General features: G+C 39.5%; 1 protein-coding gene across 1 annotated transcript; it reads left to right on the top strand.

The window, feature by feature from the left end:
* Positions 1 to 1,384: 1,384 nt before the first annotated feature.
* Positions 1,385 to 6,195, top strand: LOC308388856 (uncharacterized protein). Its single transcript, XM_080869811.1, has 6 exons — positions 1,385 to 1,444; positions 1,629 to 1,718; positions 1,966 to 2,043; positions 3,134 to 3,406; positions 3,554 to 3,652; positions 5,075 to 6,195. The coding sequence occupies exons 4-6, from the start codon at positions 3,149 to 3,151 to the stop codon at positions 5,183 to 5,185; spliced, it is 468 nt and encodes a 155-aa protein (XP_080725937.1). The 5' UTR covers positions 1,385 to 1,444; positions 1,629 to 1,718; positions 1,966 to 2,043; positions 3,134 to 3,148; the 3' UTR covers positions 5,186 to 6,195.
* Positions 6,196 to 23,970: the final 17,775 nt, after the last annotated feature.

The raw sequence follows: 23,970 nt of genomic DNA, 5'->3' as shown, positions 1-23,970 counted from the left end.
ATTGAGATGACAAAGTGTTGTCTTAATTTATTTTGAGCAGTGTATATACAGTATATATAGTGTTCTCCAGTCCACACCCAAACACAGTGAAACTGGAGCTACAGATCAAAGGGGCACACGTATGTATTGATCTGTTATCTTAGTTCGAGGCATCAAAAAGTAAGCTAGTACTCATGCACTTTTAAATTGGATCAAACATTTAAAGACAAGTGTACTAGCCTTGGTACTGAAAGAAGTTTAAATCTTTTTTTGTGAGTTATTAAAAAGCTTTCACTGACCTGTTTGTATTGATACATTTAGCACTGCCTCAAGTGACCTTCTACTGTTTTAAAGTATGGGCTCCATAAGTGAGACCAATGTGTTTAAAGCATGTCATCATTCTTTATTCCTTCTTTGCCTTGCTTCAGTCATACAGTCATGGGAAGGAAAAATTGTGGCAAAAATTAGAGAAAGAAAGATGAATTCAGCTTTTGTCTTTGTGGCTCTTCAGAGCTTTAAAACTATGTAAGGGGAAAGGTACTGCAGTAGGATACTGACTGTTTTGATGTACTGTGGTGCACAAAATCCTAATGGTCTCTCCTAGCAAGTATTAACATTGTCCCAGGACCAGAATGGCAACCACGTTGGTCCTTTGCTACAGACAACTGTACATTTGCATTCAAGGTTTACTTAACCCTGAGCCATCATTGTCATTAGATCGTTTCTACAAAACATCTCATTGACTTTCAAATTTTCAGCAGCAGGCACTGTCTTCTGACCAACTCCAGGAGTGTAGAAATCCTCATACTAACCAGCCCCTCAGGACCACTTCAAAAACCTGGGTCATCCCAGGCTTCAGCTGGGTGGCAAGCAGAGAGCGTCTACAGGAGGAATCTCAGGTGCTGCCACCCAGTGACAGTGTGTGCAGTCGCTTCACAGAGGAGGACGGAAAGGAAATGAAACAACCCGAGGAGGTTTGTTGTCCAGCCTAGATATCTCAATCAGATGATATTGCTTAATTTGTTATCTCTTAAAGCTTCTCTGCTCCCCTTCTTCACCAATTAAAGATTTTACATCCTGTGCCAAGAAACTTTTGTAACTGGAGATTTCATTCTTCTAATAATCAGTGTCTTTCATAAGCCCAGTGAATAAAATTTAAATGTTGTCATCTATATATGTCACAGAAAGCCAGTAAAACCATGAAATTATTTCTTATCACCAGGCTGGTGCGGGCGAGCTGTCAGAGTGTGATGCCTTACCTCGTCTGTTTCGCCACCAGAGAGTTGAAACCCAAGAGTGCAGGAAATTTCAGCATCACAAAGCTCTTATTAAAGTGGGCTCTTTTCCCCATGGAGACCCCGTCCACAGCATAAACATCCCATCAATCACAGTGCATCAGAAATCTTCTGTGGTGACCGAGAAGTCCCTTCTTCAGGAATCATTCATCTCCCAAGTGCCATTAAGAGTAACTTCAGTCTTTCTTAAATGTCACATTGCATCTGCAGGATTACTGTAGTCACTGCAGAGAAGTGTGTTCATTCTGTTAAATTGTTACTAATTGATTTTAAATATACCAGGGAGTGTTGCTCCATCAGGCCTCAAATTACAGGATTTTAGCCTTTTAGCTCTAACAAAACTATTTCCTTTAGTTACAGATCAAAGTGTCTGGTCAGAGGGGTAGTTTGGGAATCAGCATAGCTGGTGGAAAGGGCTCACTGCCTTACAAAGATCACGATGAGGTGAGTGCTGGTGGAGAAGCGTCGGGTATTGCTCAATCTCTTGCAACACTACATTTATAGCGCATCGTTTGGCTGCCTGACTGAAGATGATGAGAAGCAGCTGCCGAGGTTCTCATGGATTTGCTGGTTTTAGTCAAACTCATATAGATCTGTGTGCAACTTGAAGAGATTACCCAGTCACAAAAGGCTTTTGTTACATACTTAAACAATAATTTCATCCAAGGTTATTGTGTCTGTTTCTTTTCAGGGCATTTTTATTTCCAGAGTAACTGCAGGGGGGCCATCTGAAAAGGCTGGAATCCATGTTGGAGACAGACTGCTGGAGGTATTTGTAATAATTATTAATAACTTCTGATTTAATCAATATGTGCAAAGGTCTTGAGCCACCTCTCATTTCTTTATATTTTGCTTCCAAGCAGCCTTTTTAAAAGTGGTCAAGCAATAATTCTCCAGGCTTTCTGAAGGTCTTTTCAAAGTTTTTCTTTCCCACATTTTCAGCCCTGTACCTGAACATTTTCAGTTGTCACACACACACACACACACACACACACACACACACACACACACACACACACACACACACACACACACACACACACACACACACACACACACACACACTTCTTTAGTTGATTCTACAAAAAAATGTCCAAAATTATAGTATATAAGTATTTTGGCATATCTCTGTATGTTGTCTGACAGTCGTGTCCTTAAGAAATAGGAATAATCCAGCTAAGAAGATGGATCTGGTCCTTCAGTTGATCCATCCAAAGTTCACTGAAGCATATCAGTGAATGGATGGCTGTGAAAAAGCCATTCCTAAGGAACATTCGGCTCCTTCAAACGCTTGGAGAACTATTCCTGAAGACTACTTAAAGACATGAAGAGATAAGCTTGCCTAAGAAATTTCAGACTCCTTTGAAGATTAAAGGTACATGCCAAATATTTTGATTTAATTTTTACCTTTAATATGGCAGAGTACCGTATTTACAAGTTTCAGTAAATTGCTACACCTTTTTCTCATTTTCCTATAGCCAATTATAAAGAAAGCAGTGTTGGCTCAAGACATGTAAGGGTGCGGTATGTGCAAGTTTGTGAAATGTGAGTGAATTTAAATAACACACAGAGATAAAACTCAGGTACTTCCCATTGATGTTCCTCTTCTGACCAGTGGAGGGCATCATAAGACTAACAGAGGAGACAATCACTGCTGTGAGAAACAGAAAACCGCAATTAAGAAGTGAATATCTACCTTTAGACATGCTATTTCAGTACTTATGGTGTGTGTGTGTGTGTGTGTGTGTGTGTGTGTGTGTGTGTGTGTGTGTGTGTGTGTGTGTGTGTATGTGACTCCTCTGACTCATGCTCCTAGTTTCATTGCTCCTCAAAGTGTAATGTGACTATCACCCTCCCAGGTCAATGGCATCAGCATGCAGGGGGCGACCCACCACGAAGCGGTCAGCGCCCTCAGGAATGCTGGGAGTTGCATCAAGATGAAAGTGCTCAGAGAGAGGCTTCTACCTCGAGTGGTGCGTGACCTGGATGTGTCTCAGGATCCTCGGGACGTGGCTGGACGGCAGCTGTGCAGCCAGCACGGCGGAGGCCAGAGTAAACAGCTCAAGCTGCAGAGCGCAGAAGACTGTGTATCCAAGAAGATTGAGGCGGTTGTGTGCAATGGCAACGGCATTGTGGGTGGTTTACAAATATATATTATATAGCGTACAAAACGCACTTTTTCCCCACCTGCCATGTGTGGATTGAACCTTCAGGAAACAGCACTCCTTGAGTAATTCCTTTGCACCTCTTCCCAATTTGCTCTGTTTCTCTTGTTTCAGTCTGATTTGGAGAGTGATCTGAAAAGGACTGTGTCTGAGCTGGTGGCGGAGGCTTTAACAAAAAACGATTTCCTAGCAGGGGGGAAACAGACGATGACAGTAAGCAGATTTCTTATCCTTCCTTCTGAAATAAAGCCTATTGTTATTATTTTTCAGGGAAATCTTAGTGTCTTGAGACACATCAGGAAAAGCTGAAACTGCCCCACAAGTAAAAATATTGTATTAACAAAAACATCACAAGAAAAATAAATTTTTTTCAGTAATGTCTTAATGACAAATGACAAAATCTTTTGTGGAAAAACTAAATACATGACCGGCCTTAGACACTAGTTTTGTGCTCTTAGGAGAAATGGCTTTTTTGTCCTTATTTTTTATCATAAACACAGAGGTCACATTCTAGTAATGCATCTGGTCTCCATCCTGTTGAAAGCTTCATTTGATTTTAACTGTCACGCAGATGGACTTACATTATATTCAATCACTCTTTGATAAGAGGCAGCTTACTATGTGCAAGCTGCCCAGTCGCAGAAGCAGCCAAACAACCTCCCAAACCATCAAATTTCCACTGTTCTGAGCTTCTCAGTCGTTAGAACTTTTCTTATGAAAAGCTGTTTTTTTATCTGCTGAGAGCACGTCTGCTGCTACCGTGGCTGCTTAATTTGCCTGTTCTGGTCAGACATACTCATTAGTAAGCTAATATTTCTGCTCTGTTGCTCTTTTTGTACAGCAAAGGCTTCTTCCTTGTGTGCCTGCAACACATTTTCTTTAAATTGTAGCGCGATGGTTGCAAGACTTACCTGCAGATCTTGGAGGCTTCCTTTTGCAACTAGAGACTGTGTGTGTGAGCTGAATGTCTTAGGGCAAACTATCTTGGCAATATTAGCAGTCATTAAAAAACTGCATCCCTTGTTGATGATGTTTTTTCATTGTGTAAAGACTTTCAAACAAATTGACTTGCCAGATGTCTGCACAACCATGAAGGCTTTGGGGAAAATGCTTAACATTTGGCATAATGTCACCAAACACTTCAACAGAAAGCAGAATGCAAGAATCGGAGAAACCATATTCCACCTGTCTCTCACTAAGGTAGTGCTGATATTGGACACCTAATTTGGAACTCCTGACTCTAATCTTAATGGATTTGAGGATGTGCACTTAAATAAACCTTTGATTGGATTTTTTTCAGTTGGCTTTTGCTCAAAATTATTGCTTCGTGTTTATGAGAGCCAAGAATAAATTTTTAGTGTACTTTCTCAATTAAAAACAAGCAAACAAATAATAAGAAAATGGTTGCAGGGTGTAAATATTTTATGTCTTGGCCGTGAGTAAGTCTCAGTCAATTGATCAAGTAAAAAATGGGACATCATCATTTTTCCACCTGAGTTTAAAAGAATGTCCTGTCTTCTGGAGTAGTAGATACTACTATTCTTCTGAGACTTCAGCGTCTTCACATCATATCACCTGATAGCTTGCCTCTTTCCTTACTCCATCTTGTTTCCTTCTCTAACAATCATGTGGCAGATCCCCCGGATCATCCTCACTCATCCCTCTACCTCAGATGAAGATGTGGAGCTCTTGACACAAAGCCCCTGCAGAGAACTGCTACGTGACTTTGAGTGTCCTGGCAAATGAGTGCACGCTGACCGCTGTGACAGTGCTTTCTGTCTGCCCTGACCACAGATTGGTGCTGCAGAGATGCAGGACACAGACTGTTACTCTCCAGCTATTTGCTTTATTTCAGTACTGAAGCTTCACTGATGTTACTGTGTAGTCTAGGTTTGAAACAGACTGTTGGATTGTGGTTTTTACTGTCACTGCAAAGCTTGTTTGCCTGTCAGTTTCAACTGCTGCTGATAGTGTTTAATATTTTTAAAGCTTTAAATGCTTATTAGAAATGTTTGTTTTTTTCGTGCAAAGCTGAATTAAGACGACTGTACAGCTCTGCAAAGTCCACATAAAATACAGGTTGGAATGTCAAATGTGATCACTTAAACAGCGAATGATTGCTGGATACCTCTGCTTCACACCACGGAGTGTAAGTAATGGACGGAGAGGCACACAGTGTCTCCGCCCATGACAGTGTGAAGCCCTTAAACCTTTTATAGCCCACGTTGTGATAAATTGCTACATGGATGAACAGAGTGCACAGCAGGGAGTCTGAATCCCACAGAGACCTGAGACTGACTGAACTCCGCTTCTCATCTTCACACACCTGCTGTATGAGCAAAACGCACACTTGTGAGATTATACGCAGAGCTGAGGGAGAGAACGGACACATCGCAGGAGGAATCTGCAATCTCGCTTCCACAGCCCTACAATGTTCGGACCGTAAATGCATAATTACATCGTGTTACTTTCTCAATAAAAAGCAGCAATATCAATATTCCAAGAGGCTTTTATCTGAGTCGCAGGAGGCGTGTTTACTTGTGCAAATGTAAGATTGCACAATGCTTCTGTTTCTGTTTTCACTCTTCCTTTGCTCACAAAAAATTGTCTGCTTCTTTAACATATGGTAGTGATGACTCCTGGGTGATATTCCTTTAGGGATACAACCTGTTTGGAAAGCACACCCAGTGTGCGAAATTCAATTCAGAGTCTATTGAAACTGTCTCAAGAGGCGTTTGTTTAAATTCGCAGAAGGAGATGAGGAGGATGAACATGGATTTGGAGGACTAGATAATAAACTGTGAATCTGGGACGATTGTCACAGTGCATATGTTTTCATAAGTGCCTTTACTGTAGGAAACAAATTCCTTTGACAATGTCAGATTTACTGCAGTGATTTTTAGTCTTCAGATAATGAAAAACTTTAGGTTTACGTGATTCAGGATAGCTTTGAACCTTGGAGAGTTATTTCTTATTTTAGCCTTATGTATACCGTATATATATATATAGGTATATTATATACTTATTGCTTTCATAACAGGCACATATTACCTAACTGCAGACTTGTTGCCTTGCAGGCTATGTCTAAAGACACATCTTTGCAGTTAATATAGTCATATTAGTTATATTAGTTCTTATTAGTTGAATTAGCTGGCAAGCTTTTTCCGATATATTTTGCCAACAATTATCATTTTGACAGCAAAAATAACATTTCTGGATAAAAATGACATACTAATTGCCCATTTTAACCCAAGTCTTGAGGTTTAACTTTGTCAAACTATGTTCATCACTTGACCATAAGGCAAAACAAAATAATCTGAAATGCATTAGTTTTAAAAATGCATAAACATTTTTGAATATTAAACTTCCAAAATATGTCCATACATTTTGAGAAACACAATCAAACTATGGCGTTATTTTTCTGCCACTATTCTGAGCGCATGTAAAAAAATTTTTGCAGGTGCAAGTGTTGCATTTTGAGAAGAAATTTATTTTGAGCGAAGAAAAGCTAAATTTGAGTGAACGAAATTAATTGCTGCAGGCAAAAAATGTTTTTCAGTGTTTGCTATTGTCCATACACACACACAATAGCAGCCCCTATCGCTCAGTTTTTGCATTGGCGCTTGCTCGCAATGTGTTGCTTGCGCTCTCAATACTTCTGCCCGTGAGCGTTCAACTCTTTCTGTACACCGTTATATTTGTGCCACAAAACCAATCATTCACAGACTTACGGAAGAGGATTAGGGCCACTGGAAAAAAAATCAGAGAAAAAAGTCAGAATTCTGACTTTTTTCTCAGAATTCTGAAAAAAAATAATTTTGATGAAAAAGTCAGAATTCTGAGAAAAAAAGTCAGAATTCTGACTTTAATCTCAGAATTCTGACTTTTTTCTCAGAATTCTGTCCATCATTAGCACACGTGGAAGCTTTTTGCAGGGAAGACCTTTTTGCTTGTGTTTCAACTATTGTGCCGTCATAATCAGCGTCCCTTAGTGGCTTCAAGAGAAGAAGAATCCAGTGCTGTTTGTTTGGATTAGCCATGATTTTTTAAATTTCCTTTACTATTTATCTCCTCCACATAGTGCAAACGACTGCAACCACTAACACAAGCTTGAAGATGTTCACTGTCGTCAAGAACAATAACTGTGTCTGAAGCAAAACTGCAGCCGTGCGTTCGTGTCTGTTTGAGGGAGAAAATGTAGTTGTGGAGACTCCATCTGTAGCAGGAACTACTGAAAAAAAGCAGTTTTGAGTATTTTGCAGGCAGATCAGAGTCTTGAAAGGCGCAGGTGTATGGTTGACACCAAATAAGGAGATAGCATTCAGGGGTACACGAGGTTTGACATCTGAGAGCTGAGTTAATGTAATCATGTAATGCAGTAATGACTATGATGACAGCATTATGTCAAGATAATTGCTAATTCAAATGCTGATTTGCTGTAAGTGGATTAGACACACATCTCTGCTGATGTTCACTTATGCCACCCAAATCGATGTGTCACTACACTCGTAAGAAAATCTCCTCAAAGATGAAAGCTAAGAGTCATGCTTCCTGCCTACATGTGACTCTCCCCCACACCCTCTTATGATGGATGCCAGATGTCAGGTGAAACACGATCACATTTATCGTTCGAGGCTGTAATTTAAAAGTTGAAGCTATCAAGATTTACCACTCAAAATGCATTTCGGGCACTTGTCGAATACTTATCACGATAAAAGAAAATGCCGATATTTCTGAGAGTATACAACAGTTTGAGTAAAATAGAAAGGAAGAGGAAGCAGGGTTGGAGTACGCTTTATCTTAATGTGTTTTTCTCTGCCGTAGACAGGCAGGAAGAGGGAGACAGCAGGGTGGAAATGGACAAGAACAGCTGTGACAGGAATGAAGAATGTAGTGTACGTAAAGGATTAGCATCCACTTCAGAGGTCTGTTTTCACTCACTGATAAGGGAGCCGGGAGGTCGATGTTGCAACAGGGTAATGAATTCTGTTTCTGCTTGATATCTCATTATTGCAAATGTCACATTGGTCTGCTGGCTTACAGGACTCTAGGTTATCTGGACACTGTAAATGATCATCTGATATTATATAGAATTTTTATTTAAAAGTATATAATTGTTGTTCATTCCAAAAAATGACAGTAATTTTATAATGCTGTCCTCGGTGCACCAAACTGCTGCATTCTTGGTGGTTACACGTGAAAATAGGACAAAGGCGCTATTATTCAGTGTTCTCTGCTAATACAAAAGCTTTGCCAAACAACAACAAAACGTTCAGAAACGCCTTCCTTTGAATCTTTTTTTTTTCTAAGACACATACTTTTCACAGAATAATCCATTTCACATTCATCTCTTTTTGTTGTAATCTGGCCTCTGTCAGACAATATACTTTTGTATATTCCAAGGAGCTTGCAAAGAAAAGCGTCAGTTCTGAACTGAAGAAGCTTCTCGGATGAGAAGTGAAAAGTCCAGACGCCTTTCATTGCAAGCTCCTTTGACTACGATGACCTGGATGACTGAGAACCTTCACAGACATACTTTTTTATATGTGTAACAGATGATGTCTGCTTCACCCATCAGCCCTCCAACCATCCACTTCAACTCCACACGCACACACACCCACAAAACTGACTTGTCCTTATAAGATAATCTTTATTAGTCCCATTTGTGGGAAATTTGCATGCATGGGAAACACAGAAACATGCCAAGGAAAATCCACAGAGGATCACACACGATGAAAGACTATAAGGGACTTTAAGGGTTCAAGAAACTGATGAGTGATGGGAGAGAGGAGGGGGAGGACTACAGGTGAGCACATTTAACAACAGACGATAAGAAGAAACACCAACACAGGAAAGGAAACAAACCTTTCAAAAGCCAGACATGAATACTAACACTTATCAAGGAATCGGAGAGGGGCCAAGGCATAAATATGGAAATGAGACAGAGGGTTGCACAGTGAAATACTAGGAAACAAACACTTATACAAATTACAATAGACACAAGCTAAAACAAAAGATAATGTAAAACCTATTTAATTCAGTTCTATTGATTTTGGTACTTTATATTCTAAGGTAAATGCCTTGCAATCATACAACAATCAGAAGCAAACACTTGGGCCATCCTCAGCTACCAGTTGGGTGTGAAGCTCTAAAACAATAAAAGTAAGAAAAATACTGAAAGAAAGCTCCCACTCAGGACAGTTTCTTTTGTGTGTCTGACTGTGAAGCAGTAATTTTAGTAACAGTAATGCGATTACTGAATTTTTTGAAAAGTAATGCTTTCTAAAACCGTGTTACGGACAAAGTAGTATTATTACAGTGGAACTGTAAAGATTTGTGGGTGACAACCGGATCAACTCAACTGAGTTGTGAGAAATGTGAGGAAAAAGAGAGAGTTTATTTTAAAAGAAAGTCAAAAGCAAAATGAAACAGTTGTGGCTATTTTTCTCCCGTGTGTGTGCTGCTCCTGTTGTGAACATTGTTACCACTGCCCAGCAGGCAGATTGCTGTCTGCAAGCTATTTGTGGCTATTATGTGTCTATAAAAGGAAATCTGCAGGGTGATACACACACCAAGAGTAATACACTTTGAACTTCATGAGAGGAGCTGAAAAGTGGGCATCCTGCTTTCCATATCTACTTTGATTTCCATGTGAAGTCATTTATTAAGTCTGGACTCAAGAGAAACTTCTGGATGGGGAGACATTTGAGACCGAAATGGACAGTTTAAATCTGAGTACGGGAGAGGTAAGATGGTTTGGAAATATATATACTTTTTTCTCTTGAAGACATTTAAACTTCTTCTTGGGTAATTGCTATAAAGCTGAAGTGATGCGACTGACCCGCCTTTGCCTTCTTTTGACTTTTGTACTTCCAGTGGAGCTAGTTTAAAATGACGTTTTTAGAAGAATATTTCCCTCAAGGCTATTTTCCTGCTAGAAAAAGGAAACCAGGAATTTAATTTGAATGCATTAACACTATTCTGTCTAAACAACACTCTCTCTGTGCTCTCTACCAGCCATCACCACCCTCCAGGCTTACACACATAAACACTTAGACGCAGTTTATTTTCAGTGGTCCGGTGACTAACGGTTGCCACATTTTCACTCAGAGTAATTTCTCAGTGATTTAATGCTAACTTTTACTACAACAGAACTATAACTTACAAGAATAGAACTTATAGTAATGCTAATATATAGCTGGAACTTTATATATGACTTTTATTAGCTACAGTATCACTAAACTTTCATTTTTCTCTACATGCCTTTTTATCCATGTACATGTTGCCCTAAAATTTTCAGGCGTTAACTGAAATGCCTTTACATGCTTTGCTGTTGTTATTGTATGAGATATGTAATGATAATATTTGTTTATAATCTTGAGCAACAGCCTAGTGAGCTCTGAAGCAGCTGGCTGTGAGCTATATTTGCACAGACTACGCTGGAGGGGTTGTGTGTTTGCTGTAATTAAACTCTTTGCTTAGTGGCACACCCAACTCCTTATGCATGTGCTGTGGCGCAGCATGTACTGCTTTGATATGGATTTTAGCATCTGTGGAACACAGCAGTCTGGGCTTTACAGCTGTAATTATGGAAATTAACTGAGCACTGTGAATAACAAGGACTGATAACAATATGTGAGAAGTTAACTCTAAATTTTTAGATATTAAAGAAAAAAATGCAAAAAGTGCACAATATTGAGGATATTAAAACTGTGATAATGTTGAAGAAGCATAACATCCTTGGCATTCATTCATAATGCTGAGATTGCTCAAAACAGAGTTTTCATTTTGCAGGAGGTCACTTTATGGGAGTCCCTGAAGGCTCCCACACAGGGTGGTCTCCTTCAGGAGATGATTTAATGCAGCTTTTATAAGGTCTTTGGGACGGGTTTGACAGACCACAAGACATAACTGAGTGATGGCACTCGCACACAGTGAGGACACACGCAGCACACTAAGCCAGTGGTGGCTGGAAATGTGATCCATGAGGACATCATGACCTCAGCAACACTCAAACATTCACGAGGGCTTCGCCAGGCAAGTAGGAAATGCCTGTTTTAACCTTTCACCATGTAAACTTACTCTGCTATGACTACAGAGGACTCACAAACAAGGGGGTTTCATAATAACACAAGTACATAAACAAGTTAATGTGATGACGCAGGATTATTTTAGCCTGAGAATTTATCCAGGTTGTTTATAAAAAGCTGATTAGTGGCACGTTGGATATAACTGAACCTCCTCACGGCCACAGAAGTCTAAGATGTCACAAAACTCAAAACAAAATTATTGTTGTTGTTTTAATGGTAAATTGCACTTAAAATTGGACTAGGTACTGACAGTGTTAAACTTAACCTTAATATTGTTTCTGGTAAATATGAAAAAAAATCATCAAATGCCACTATTGATAACTATTTTTACACACACACACACACACACACACGCAAATTGAGAACCTTGTTTTATTGCAGTTTAAATAAATATTTCCCTCTCTCTGCTCTTACTGCATACAATTCATCATTTGCTAGTTCCACAGCTTCTGTATTCACTAAACATGCAGCCTAAATATGATCAGAAGCATTTTCTCCAAGACACCCCCCCAAATAAAATGTTATGTAATCATTTATTCAGTTTCCTTATTAATTATTTATGCATAACACCCACCAAAACAGAGGGCATCGCACCAGGAAGTGTTGTTCCAGCAAAGTTATACTACTATATATGCATATATAATTTTTACCTAATATATAGTGCTGATAAATGGTCAAAGAGTTTTTAAAATTTTAACAACAGCTTATCAAGCTTAAACGTGCTGCTGTTGTTCAGCTGCTGGTTTTCTCTTTCTGGTGCGAAGTGGGCAATAAACAAACAAGAGAGACGGACTCACGACAGAAAAGCCGATCAGCTGATCATTAATCAGTTTTGTGATTGAAGTAGCAGCAGGAGAGGGAGGGAGAGAGAAGAGGCACTCGCACCATATATGGTTCGATCCCAGGCTGCCTCCTGGTTGCATGCCAAATATCCTTGGGCAAGATACTAACCCCATGTTTGCCTACTGGTGGTGGTCAGAGGGCCCGGTGGCGCCTGTGTCCGGCAGCCTCGCCTCTGTCAGTGCGCCCCAGGGCAGCTGTGGCTACAATGTAGCTTGCCATCACCAGTGTGTGAATGTGTGTGTGGATGGGTGAATGACTGAATGTAGTGTAAAGCGCTTTGGGGTCCTATGGACTAGAAAAGCGCTATACAAATGCAGGCCATTTACCATTTACCATGGTTGTTAAGCTTAACGCTGGAATGCTTTACAAACATTCAGAGATGAACTTACACACCTTGCAAGTTTTGTGAGGTACTTTTTTGATATTTAATGGTTCGGATTACATTTTTTATTTCTTTCTGATATCCGATCCAGTAATTTAGGTCAGTATTGGACCGATACCGATACGTAATATCGGATCAGTCCATCCCTAGTATATATCATATGTTTCTAATGGACTCTAGTTGGTTCGTGTAAACTGGGAGTCTTCCTCACACACTAAGGTCAACTATTCTGTGCTGGGACCAGTTCTGTTTACATTATGCATGCTTATGTTAGGTAGTATTATTAAAAGAATAGCATACATTTTCATTGCTATGTAGATGATAGATAATACCCAGATTTATGTATAAAGACAGCTGACATACACCAGTTATTTAAACTGCAGGACTGTCTTAAAGACATGAAGGCCTCTCATTTCCTGCTTTTATAATTCAGCCCTAATTTTTTTTTAGAAACATAGTGTCTAACCTAATACTCCATTAACACTGTGAGGAATCTTCGAGTCACTTCTGACCAGGATATGTCATTCAATGTGCATATTTACTACAAATACGAAGAACTGCTTTCTTACTGTGCAATATCTCTAAAATTAGAAACATCCTGTCTCAAAGTGATGCTGAAAAACTAGTACTACTACTATTACTAGATACTGGTTACTATTACTTATAGGCTGGACTACTCTCATTCCTTATTTTCAGGTTGTCTTAGTTGATCCAGAATATGGTGAGAGAACTGACAGGGACTAGATTGACAAAGCATATATATCCCGTACTGGCTTCTCTTCATTGGATCCCTTTTAAATTCAGAATAGAATTTGAAATCCTCCTTCTCATATATAAAGTCTTGTATAATCAGGACGTTGTCTTAAAGACCTCATAGTACCATATCACCTAATTGAGTGCTTTGCTCTCAAACTGGTGGTTAACTTGTGGTTCATACGGTAGAATAAAATAGAATGAGAGGCAGCGCCTTCAACTTTCAGGACCATCTTCAGTGTAACCAGCTCCCAATATGGATTTGCACATCCTCCTCTAAGATCAGGCTTAAAAATTTCCTTTTTTTAAATAAAACTTGATAAAGTGCTGGATCAGGTAACCCTGAACCACTTAGTTATGCTGCAACAGGCCTAAAGTGCTGGAGGCTTCCTATGACACACTAAACACTTCTCCTTCACCCACCTCTTTTCACACTCCACAGTATTTGTTTATACAGCACTTTGCATGTAATCATTAGTTATTATTAACCTCCTCCACAGGGTCAAAGTCTAATAAGATATTTTTGAAGAAAGAAAGAAAAAACCTGTAGCTGAAGTCTTTATTTCCTGTAAGGAATTCAAACATCACACCTACTTACATTCCACTGTTTGCAATACACATCTACGTGACATACAATATAAATGAAATGATATCCTGAATAAGGGAATGCAGTTTTACATTTAACATGAATAAGAAATCTTGTTTTGTAACTATCTGAGTAAATATTCTATCCAAGCTCCTTTATAAAGTAGTTTGGCTCATTCTCCGAACACTGAAGAGCAAAGGTTTTGTGATCCATTTTTAGCACTGCCTCAAATATCTGCTACAATAACCTCCACTGATTAGGCAAGACGCTTCAGCGGCCTCGCTCTTCAGCTTGCTGTTTGCAGCTGACCCCACCACACTGAGCAGCATATTTTGGTAGTGCCATGTTAATCATTTTGCCTCTCTATATCATTTATGCTAAGCTTAGCACAAGAGTGATATGTCATTTAACTCTTGACAGAAAAGTCTATTTACTCTCGTATCTCTTTACAAAGCAGTAAAAATGAACGTTGGACGGCTCCACAGCTTTATTACTGTTTTAATATCCTGCTAAACTTTAAGCTTAACCTTCAAAAGAAGTGTCTGTGTCCTCCAGCGTGGATTCCAGGAGGACTTTTGCAGAATCTGTGACATTTCCATGACCAGCTGGTCCACCAAAGAACTTGCACTTAACAGCATTTCTAGCTGATACACTGTGGTATTTGTTTTGATGATAATCCCGTTTAGTGCATTCCCCTTCAGTGTTTTTCTCTCTGATGACACTGACATTTTGACAAGCACCTTCTTGTTTCTTGTTGTTGTCATGGCTCTGTTGTTGTTCAAGTTTTAGTTCTCTTGATAGATGCAGCTGCTGTTGTGAAATGGTAAATATCATCAGGATAACAGTGATGAGCTGATCACTTATATAGCAGGAACAATAAAAACAATGCCACTTGATTCTGTTTGGCTTCTTTCTTTCTTTCTTAGTTTTGCATTCATTTCTTTTTTCTATTATCTCCGTATCTCATCAGAGCTGTGGTGAGTGAACACAGAGCCAGACCTTGTGAGTTACTAAATTATTTAACCGGCTTCTTTCGATGTAGTTTCTTTAAAAAAAATACATAAAATATGAGTGAAACAGCCCAGTGCGCGCATGTCAGTGTGGCCAATTGAATTTTAAGGCTTATTACCATTCTAACTACAGAGTTATATAAAGACTTATCTAGACTGTAAAAAGAAGCAAAGAAAAAAACCTTTAAAAGAATAAATACAATCGTAAAAGGTAACATTTTTAATCTATTATATTTGGTGAAATTCAACGTGTGGTTAAAATATGGAGAAAAAAACAGCATCTCTGAAATATTAAAACAGGAAATTCATTCATTTTAAAATGGTACATCTTATTGAATATTTTCAGTGTAGATGTCATGAAGAGGGAAATTAGTAACAGCGACCAACATTTCTTTCTGCTGTAGAGTCCATGAGGGTTTCACTAGTTTTTGAAGATCTACAGCTCTTGGCACTTTTCAGACTTTTCAGACTGCTTTGTTGTTACACAGACACACAGAAGCACTGATTAGTATTTAGGCAATTTCCTTCCAGGCAGTCAATCTGAGGTTCTTGCCTCAGAATAGTAATTATGTCCAACCCACAGAATGTTCTGGACATTGACAAAATGCCCAGATTATCAGTCTGCCTCTGGTCCCTGAAGTTTTCCTGAGCTTTTTCTTAGTGGTCCATTAGTATCACTCACTGCAAAGCTGTGATTACATCTGTCACATGCATTTCAAAAGACCCGCTGTGCAGCGCTAAACCCATGAATATTCTCACCCAAAATATGGAAATAAAAGCCGGCCCTGTGACGAAAACTCCTGCAGTGGAAACGCTACAGTTTTACTCTCAGTTGTGTTTGTTTAACACAAAGGAGGATCTTTTGCTTATTTGATGCTGATGAGAACAGGAGCTGATTTAATTGCAATCATCACTCCTTGTTGAGGGTATGTGTGTCAGGCCACTGAGCTGTAGAGTGCTTAATTGCCTCATCTGTGTGAAAGTGTGATGCTGGATAATTAGTGGTCGGGCATAGTTACACAACCCTGTGATCAGAAAGAGATCAGAAATGGGAGCGACTCAACGTTTCGTAGGGCGCTCGGCATCTTTCCTTAAACTTGTTTTTGCTTTCTAGCTTTTAATTGAGGATAAGCCTCTTTATGCTTGACTCAGCATGCTCTCCCATACTATATGAATGATTTGCTCCCCTCCTCTCTGTTCTACAGGTTTCCGTAGGAGTGCCGTCAAAGCTTTCTACTTTCACGTTTGTGCCAGCAGTGCAGAAATTGCCAATTAAAAACATTTTTACTGAGAAGGGGAGATCTGGAGCTCTGACAGAAAAACCAGATAAGGTACAGCAGCACCACTTGTCCACAAGATGGCAAAGCAATAATTATATAACTAATAACTAATATTCATCTTTGAAACAATTTGATTGTAAAACATTGATCAAATTTTATGCCTGATTTGTATTGGTTGTGGCGCTGCTGCAGAGCAACGCTTTCATGCTTCATGCTTTGAGTGGTGAGTCACTAGCACTGAATATGAGCCCACTCATCTGACTTGTTATATAAAAACTTCCTCCAGCTTATGTCAAAAGTTGAAGTAATCATGTTTTTGAAATTGCAGACTCGGTGTTAAAACGAGAAGTTTACATTTCTGTCCTTACTTAAATCGGATGACAGCATAAAAAAGTCCTTTAAAAAAGTTTTCATAGAGCTCTATGCAGCTCTGTGAAATACTAATCACACCTTATGATTTAGTAGCATGTAGAAGCATATTTAGCACTGCTAACTTGAAGTAATCTTTTTCTGTATAACTCTCTCTCGCATCACTGTGGAAGAATTTTGGCCCACTCTTCTTTAATGTTACCTCATTTTATTGTGGGTTGTGGACATTTGTTTACATCCCAACACGGCATTTCAATCAGGTTGAGGTCTGGACTTTGACTGGGCAACATTTTGAATGTTTGCTTTATTTGCAGCTTGCTGCAGTGCTTGGAATCATTGTGCTGTTACACGAACCCGTTTGCGCCAAGCTTTAACTATCAGACAGATGGCTTCACACCTGATTCTAGAATATTTTGGTATACAGAAGCATTCACGGTTGACTTGCAAAGCAACCTCACTTCATCTCCCCTCCACCACTGCTCCCGATTGTTGGGGTGAGGTGTTTGTGCTGACATGTTTGGTTTTCACAAAATGTGAAAATGTGTGGACTGCAATAATGTCCAGTTCAGTCTGTTCTGTCCAAAGGACATTTTTCCAGAAATCTTGTGGTTGTTCAGCTGCAGCTTGGCAAAGCTAAATCTTGCAGCCAGGTTCTTTTCAGAAAGCAGAAGCTTTCTTTTGGTAAACAGTATGGTCATTAACTTGAACAGGGAGCTGAGAGTCTGAGATGCCTGCTCTTATTTACTTTTTATTATTGTGCAACTCATCTGACCTTGCGATGAATTTGCTGGGAAGTTTATATCATTGTGTTAACACACACCTGACTGCTCCACACCAGCAAACTGCCAAATATTCTGCTTTCATAGAGGGAGTCACACCTGCTGATAATCAAGATTAATCAAGTGCATTTAGTTAATCTTACTTAACCTTTTTAATTCCTATGAAAACAGTAAGGGCATACTTCGTTTTTCACATGACTACAAATATATATTTTGTCAATGAATTACTCAACTAAATTTGCATGTGACTGTATATGTCATTGGAGACAAACCACACAAACCCTATTTTTTATTAAAGGAAATTGGAATGAATATGTCCCTTTTTTCCATTAAACTCTTCCTGCATGGGGGACACCCCAAGTCAGTTTCGCCTTAGGTTAAGCTAGGGTTAGGTTTATCACCTATGATGGCTTAGACTTCAGACAGAATATTAAATTCTTTTCAGTGGAAAATGAAACGTAAACTTTCCAAATGACTCTAATTGTAAACGACTAATAATGCCAGTCACCCGAGGATCAAAAGACACACCTTAGTTTCTGAGACTCTTGGTACTTCCTTCTCAGACATTGCAACAGATATCCGCATGAATCACCTTCCCAGAGGAAAAGGCTATAATTAGTTCTCAGGTTCACAATGAAAATATTTTACCCAGGTAGAAATTTCCTGTTACATTTCTACATCTTTAAACAAATTGATGGAGTCAAATTATTCTAAGTATTCCAGCAGCCAGACTCACACAGCCTATATCATGTTTGAAGATTCATATATCCACATCAAACATATGTCAGAGTGACCTCGGGCATTAAATTAGATGTTCTCTGACTGTAAAGGGCAGAAGAAATGGTTCTGCTGCTAATGATGCTCCTCGGCTCATTGCGTGAAAGTTACATTTTGTATAAAATAAGGAGCAAAAATGAATCAAATGTAAATAATCTCACACCATATACGTAACATTTTTTCTGCTGGAAACTACTTTAGTGCACACACACACACACACACACACACACACACACACACACACACACACACACACACACACACACACACACACAGACATTAGAAACACCAATGAGGGGGGGAGGGGGCTGATGCTGACCATCAGTTGTCACGATTGCTGAAGGGGTTAACGTGCTGTTGGATGTTGATGCAGCATCTAAATCACAGCAGCATCACAGCTCTGCGTGCCTGGAGTCAGCTTGCTGTCTGCCTCTATATAGACTTCAAAGTTCTTCTCACTAGGGGGGTGACACCATTAGTTTCTCATCTTCCTCCACAGCTATTACCTACAGGAGTGACAGCCCTTCATGTTATTAACTGACAACATATAGGCGTAGCTACGCTGCTGCAGTGCAGAGAAGTGCAGAGAAGCCTGTGTTCAGTCTTTTTGTAAATGAACAACATAGAACTCTGTGTGTGTGTGAGTGTTTGCATGCATCCAAATTTCCCTGCTATGAATCCAGCTGATCTTCTGAGTTTTCTTCTCTATTCAGTTGGACCTCTACAGTGATCTATATCTTCCTCTCATATGGTTGCATTTTTTTTCCGTTATTCAATTAGAAAATGATTAAACACCTGTGGAAGTTAGCTACAGAGGTTCTTCTCATATAGATTTAAATGATCAGGTTTTATCATCTATATTAAGAAGTAATTAAGTATTACTGCAATCAAGCCTGATAGCTTTTTATATAATGATAAAAAACTATAAATGAGAAATGGAGTGGTATATAACTCCGTTGTACTCGGTTAAACACTCAAAGTGCTTTCTTAATACCTTTACACACCAGAAAAATAAAAATCGTCAAATGTTTTATTTAAAAGGTTTTTCGGACTCACCTGTTCTTTAATGAAGTTGCTCATACATGTAATTTCACTGGACAAATTTGCAGCGTTTAGCTCACATTCTTCTTTTTTTTTCTTTTGAATTTTTCTCTTGCAAATAAACAGATCTGACCAATCAGACCAAAGGATTTGGCTGCAACTGAGCTAGAGGCTCAGGCGTGCACCAGTATTGAATATACAAGTAGTAAAATAATATTATTTTACCTCAGACACACAGCTAGACGCTGCTCCGGGTCGATCGGCTTTCTGAAATTATTTCTCTTGCTCCTTGGATGTGGCCCCAAATCTGCCAGCAAGAGCTCAAACTGTCCCACTGACATCCTGAAATATATAAGAAAGTGGCCGTGATACGCTTCAACTCCTGGATCGAGCCATGAAATTGTCAGTGCTCCTGCCTTGTACTGAAAATTGGATGATGGACCCAGAATCCTCTCAGTAAGGCCCTTTACTACCAGTCTCATTCACACACGCACACACACACACACACACGCACACACGCACGCACGCGCACGCACGCGCACGCACGCACGCACGCACACACACACACACACACACACACACACACGCACACACACACACACACGCACACGCACACGCACACACGCACACGCACGCACGCGCACGCACGCACGCACGCACGCACGCACGCACGCACACACACACACACACACACACACACACACACACACACACACACACACAAGCACTTTTATGTACACTTAATGCATGTATGCCCAAGCCTACTCTCGTGTGCAGACTGGAGGAGCTGAGGGCTCAATCCTCAGACGTTCCAGTTGGCAGACGACAGATGTTGGTGTTATTACTCAAGAAACAAATCATGTATTACATGATACTAATGACTTTTCCTAAAAGCAATGCAGTATGTTAATTAATTGCTTTCCGCAGAAAGTAACTCACCTTAATGCTGCAAGCTTGGCTGCTCATCACTGCCTTTGTTACCTGAAGTTCAGGGTCAGGCTGCCGGGTCAGCAAACACTCAGCCTTAACATCATTCTCAGTTCTTGGCTAGCTTTGTGTTGGCATGCTGTCTAGTTGATGTTGTGTCGGGAGTATACTGGATTTGTTTCTGTCCTGGACACAGTTTTCATTTCACCATTGCACTAATGTCCTTATCTCCACTGCTGAAAAGCTGTCGATCACTCCACCATTGCCCTCCTCCTGCACAGGAACCAAAATCAGCTGACCGTAAAAGGAGGCAAAAGGTTGTTTGATATATTTTCTTTTCTTTCTATTCTTAATGTGCAGACAACTGAAGAACCTTTGTAATGCAAGTAATGACATAATTGTGCTGTCACGTAATAACTGACTTTAGTGTAATAAGTTTCATTACTGTGTGACTGATTACAGTAACACCTTACACCCAACATTAAAGGGTACGTGTGAGTCACAGCCACCTCAAAAAGGAAAGAAATTTATAAATAAATGTAAAATTATAAATAATGAAAAATAATGCATAGAATTTTGTTACATGGTGGTACGCTGGTGCCTCACTGAGTGACATGCTTTTAAATCTTCAACACACACAAGTCGCCCCTGAAATAAAGCTCTCTTTGTTTCCTCCTTTAATTTTTCTCTCCCCTATTTGTTCAAGTCCTTGTCATCCTGGATAAAAGAAAGGCATTCGATAACAGTGAAAAAGGCTGCTTTCTGCTCTCAAATTATCCACTTTGTGAAGCCGAGTTATGAACTCATTTTCACACCACTTTCCATTAAGCGCAGAAAAAAAGCCTCTTTGGTTCCACTATTGCAATCTTCCCTGCTCAGCCGCTGATATTTTACACTCAGGTTAACAGGGTGCCCATCAGTTTCACGCAGCGATCCGAGACCAGACTGAATGAGCCAGTCACATCTTTATTAATCTTCTATTCATTTGGGTTTTTGTTAAAACTGAAATCTAACACGAACAGTTGATCCCACCATTTGAAGTGCAAGAAAACAACTCCATAACACTCTTTCAAATCATTTCATTTTAATTATTTCTACGGGACTGATCCAATTCTGGGCTCCTTGTGGCCATTAATTGAGGGCTGGCAGCCCAAACACACAGACATTTGACTGGTATTATCTGCCTTCTGATCTAGTTCTTTGCTGGGGAGCAAAAAATTTCCCACAAATCTGGACAGATATCTTTGACTTGCTTCCATCCTTTGGCACAGCCTTTCCACACAATCCCCCAAATCCTTTTTTCTCTCCCTTTAATGAATTCAGTGTCACAGGATCTAAAGGTCCATCTGCGAGAGAGGCAGACTAACAAACGACTGTGCTCAGTTATCGCCATCCTTGATATGTCTTTCTTAATGAGATGTTATATGGTTATTAGAAGTGAAGCTGTAGTCGCTGACAGGCCAGAGTGCAGATCGGACTCTGTTTGGTCCATCACTCAACTATGGGGGGAGATTAATTAATGAGCAGACTTTTTCCTTTTTCCTCTGTCTGTGAAGACACCGGTTTATTAGAGTGGGTGCCTTGTTTCTGCTCAGTTGTAGCCTCAAGTTGCACACAGCTATCTGGGATAACTATGCCTTTCATAATATGCATAAAAATAACAGGCTGGCAGTGCAGTGCAAATATTTCATTGGTGTGGCTTCATCGCTTCATCACAGCTAAGTGCTCATCCTGATATTGTGCTTTCATGTCAGCTGTATATAAACACGACTCCAGCATCTACCTCCACCTGCTGTCTATAGCTCATGCTAAAACCCACATCCAGCCACACGTTGCTCACTTTGGCTCATCGAACGATTCCACTGTCTACACTTATTGCCTGAATTGAGCTGACTCCTATATTGACATCCCAATATACAGAATGTAAAGAATTCCTAGTGAGACATTCAAGAGCTCATTCATCCTTCAGTGTGATTTAGCACAGTCAGATTTAGAGGGAAGACACATGTCTTTGCGATCGATGGTGATAAGTTCTCATTGAAAGTTTGCCTTCTGATTGGCCAACATTAATTTGAAATGAGGCTGTACAACACAATACTCAGATTCTTCCCATAATTACTAACTCATTTTGACTTTTTTCTTCATTTTTATTCCCACTTAATCTGTGGTGCATCACAGATTTTCTTCAACTCTACAATGAGTGCACCAATGCTGAGCAATGAGCACATCTCTTTCTGAAATACTCTTCAGTTTCTTGCTAAAAGATGGGGAAGCTTAACTAAGCCACCATAATAAATAAATGTTGTTATATTAATTAGTTAAGAACTAGGCAGACCAGAGTAAGACATGTGAAGTTAAGATACTATATTTGTATCATAGAGGCAATAATTTATCTTATCACTTACATTAACATTACTTTTTTTTTAATGGCACTTCGTTTAGATAAGAAAAATCCCTTTCATATAGGTTCTAAATATAATGACATTTGACACAAGGTGTTTGATAAGCTTACTGACATTAGATGACATTTATGCTGCACACACTTCCAGAAATGAATGTCCTTCTGGCAGCTTTTCATTGCTTTGATTACTGCTCCTCTGCATTACAGGCAAAAGAAAAATACAGAGAATTTTTTAACTGGTTCAGAAATCTGAAGGTTGTCATTATAAGATAATGTTGTATGTATATTTAGCACCTTAATTGCCATGCCAGGGAGAGTGTGCTCATATCTATAATGATTCATATAATGAGCAGTTACACGTTTTAGCTCAACATGTATTTTCACAGATAATCCTGTTTTAAACTGGATTCCTGAAATGCATTTATAGTTCACTCACTAATATTAATTATATGGAAAACAATGAAAAGGCCTCATTTTTGGTTATCTGTGGCACTAGGTTTAAACAGTGTTGGCCTCTGCAACACAAAGTGAAATGAATGTTCTAAATAATGTGGACTTAACTTAATAGAGTTCATTTGAAGTTCTTCAGTGTCTAAAATGTATGCCACAAGGCTGCAGGAATATGTGCACTGCCGGTGTCGTGACTCAGGAAACTTAGCTTTACAACTTACCAGTTTGCCTGGAAATATGTGACTAACACTGTGAAACGGTGCATTTTAAACCAAATTCTATTTCTTTTCTTTTTTTTTGCTAAGTCTAACCACACAGCTTTGTTGCCCAACTTTAACCAAACACCAGAAAGGAAAAGTCAGAAATGAAAGTAAAACAAACAGGTTCAGTGCTGACTATATCAAAAAGATTAGCTGTCGCCTCACACCAAAAAGCTTCTTGGTTCAAACATGCTGGTCAGCATAGAGCTCTTCCTGCACCTTCGTGGGTCTTCTGGGTGCTCACGTTTCCTCTAACAGACATTTACTCAACATAATTAAACACCATAGAAGATTTTACGCTTCTAATATGGAATATATTTCTGAAATTGTAGCTATATAGTCAGAGATGTTTCTTATATAAAACTTCTATGTGCTTTATACAGCAGGCCCCATTCACACAAGCACTTTTTCCTACATGTGAGTGCTTTCTATGTACCATTTACACAGATTCACACTCTGGTGAATACATCAGAGACTTGGGGTTTAGTATCTTCCCCAAACATAATTAAGCATGCAGACTGGAGACTAGGGCAGCCAGAGACTGAACCACCAACCTTCCAATTAGTACATGACCTGCGATACT

This window comes from Rhamphochromis sp. 'chilingali', assembly GCF_963969265.1.
Source record: "Rhamphochromis sp. 'chilingali' genome assembly, chromosome: 20".
Classification (NCBI taxonomy): domain Eukaryota; kingdom Metazoa; phylum Chordata; class Actinopteri; order Cichliformes; family Cichlidae; genus Rhamphochromis; species Rhamphochromis sp. 'chilingali'.
This window is presented reverse-complemented; position numbering and strand designations above follow the sequence as displayed.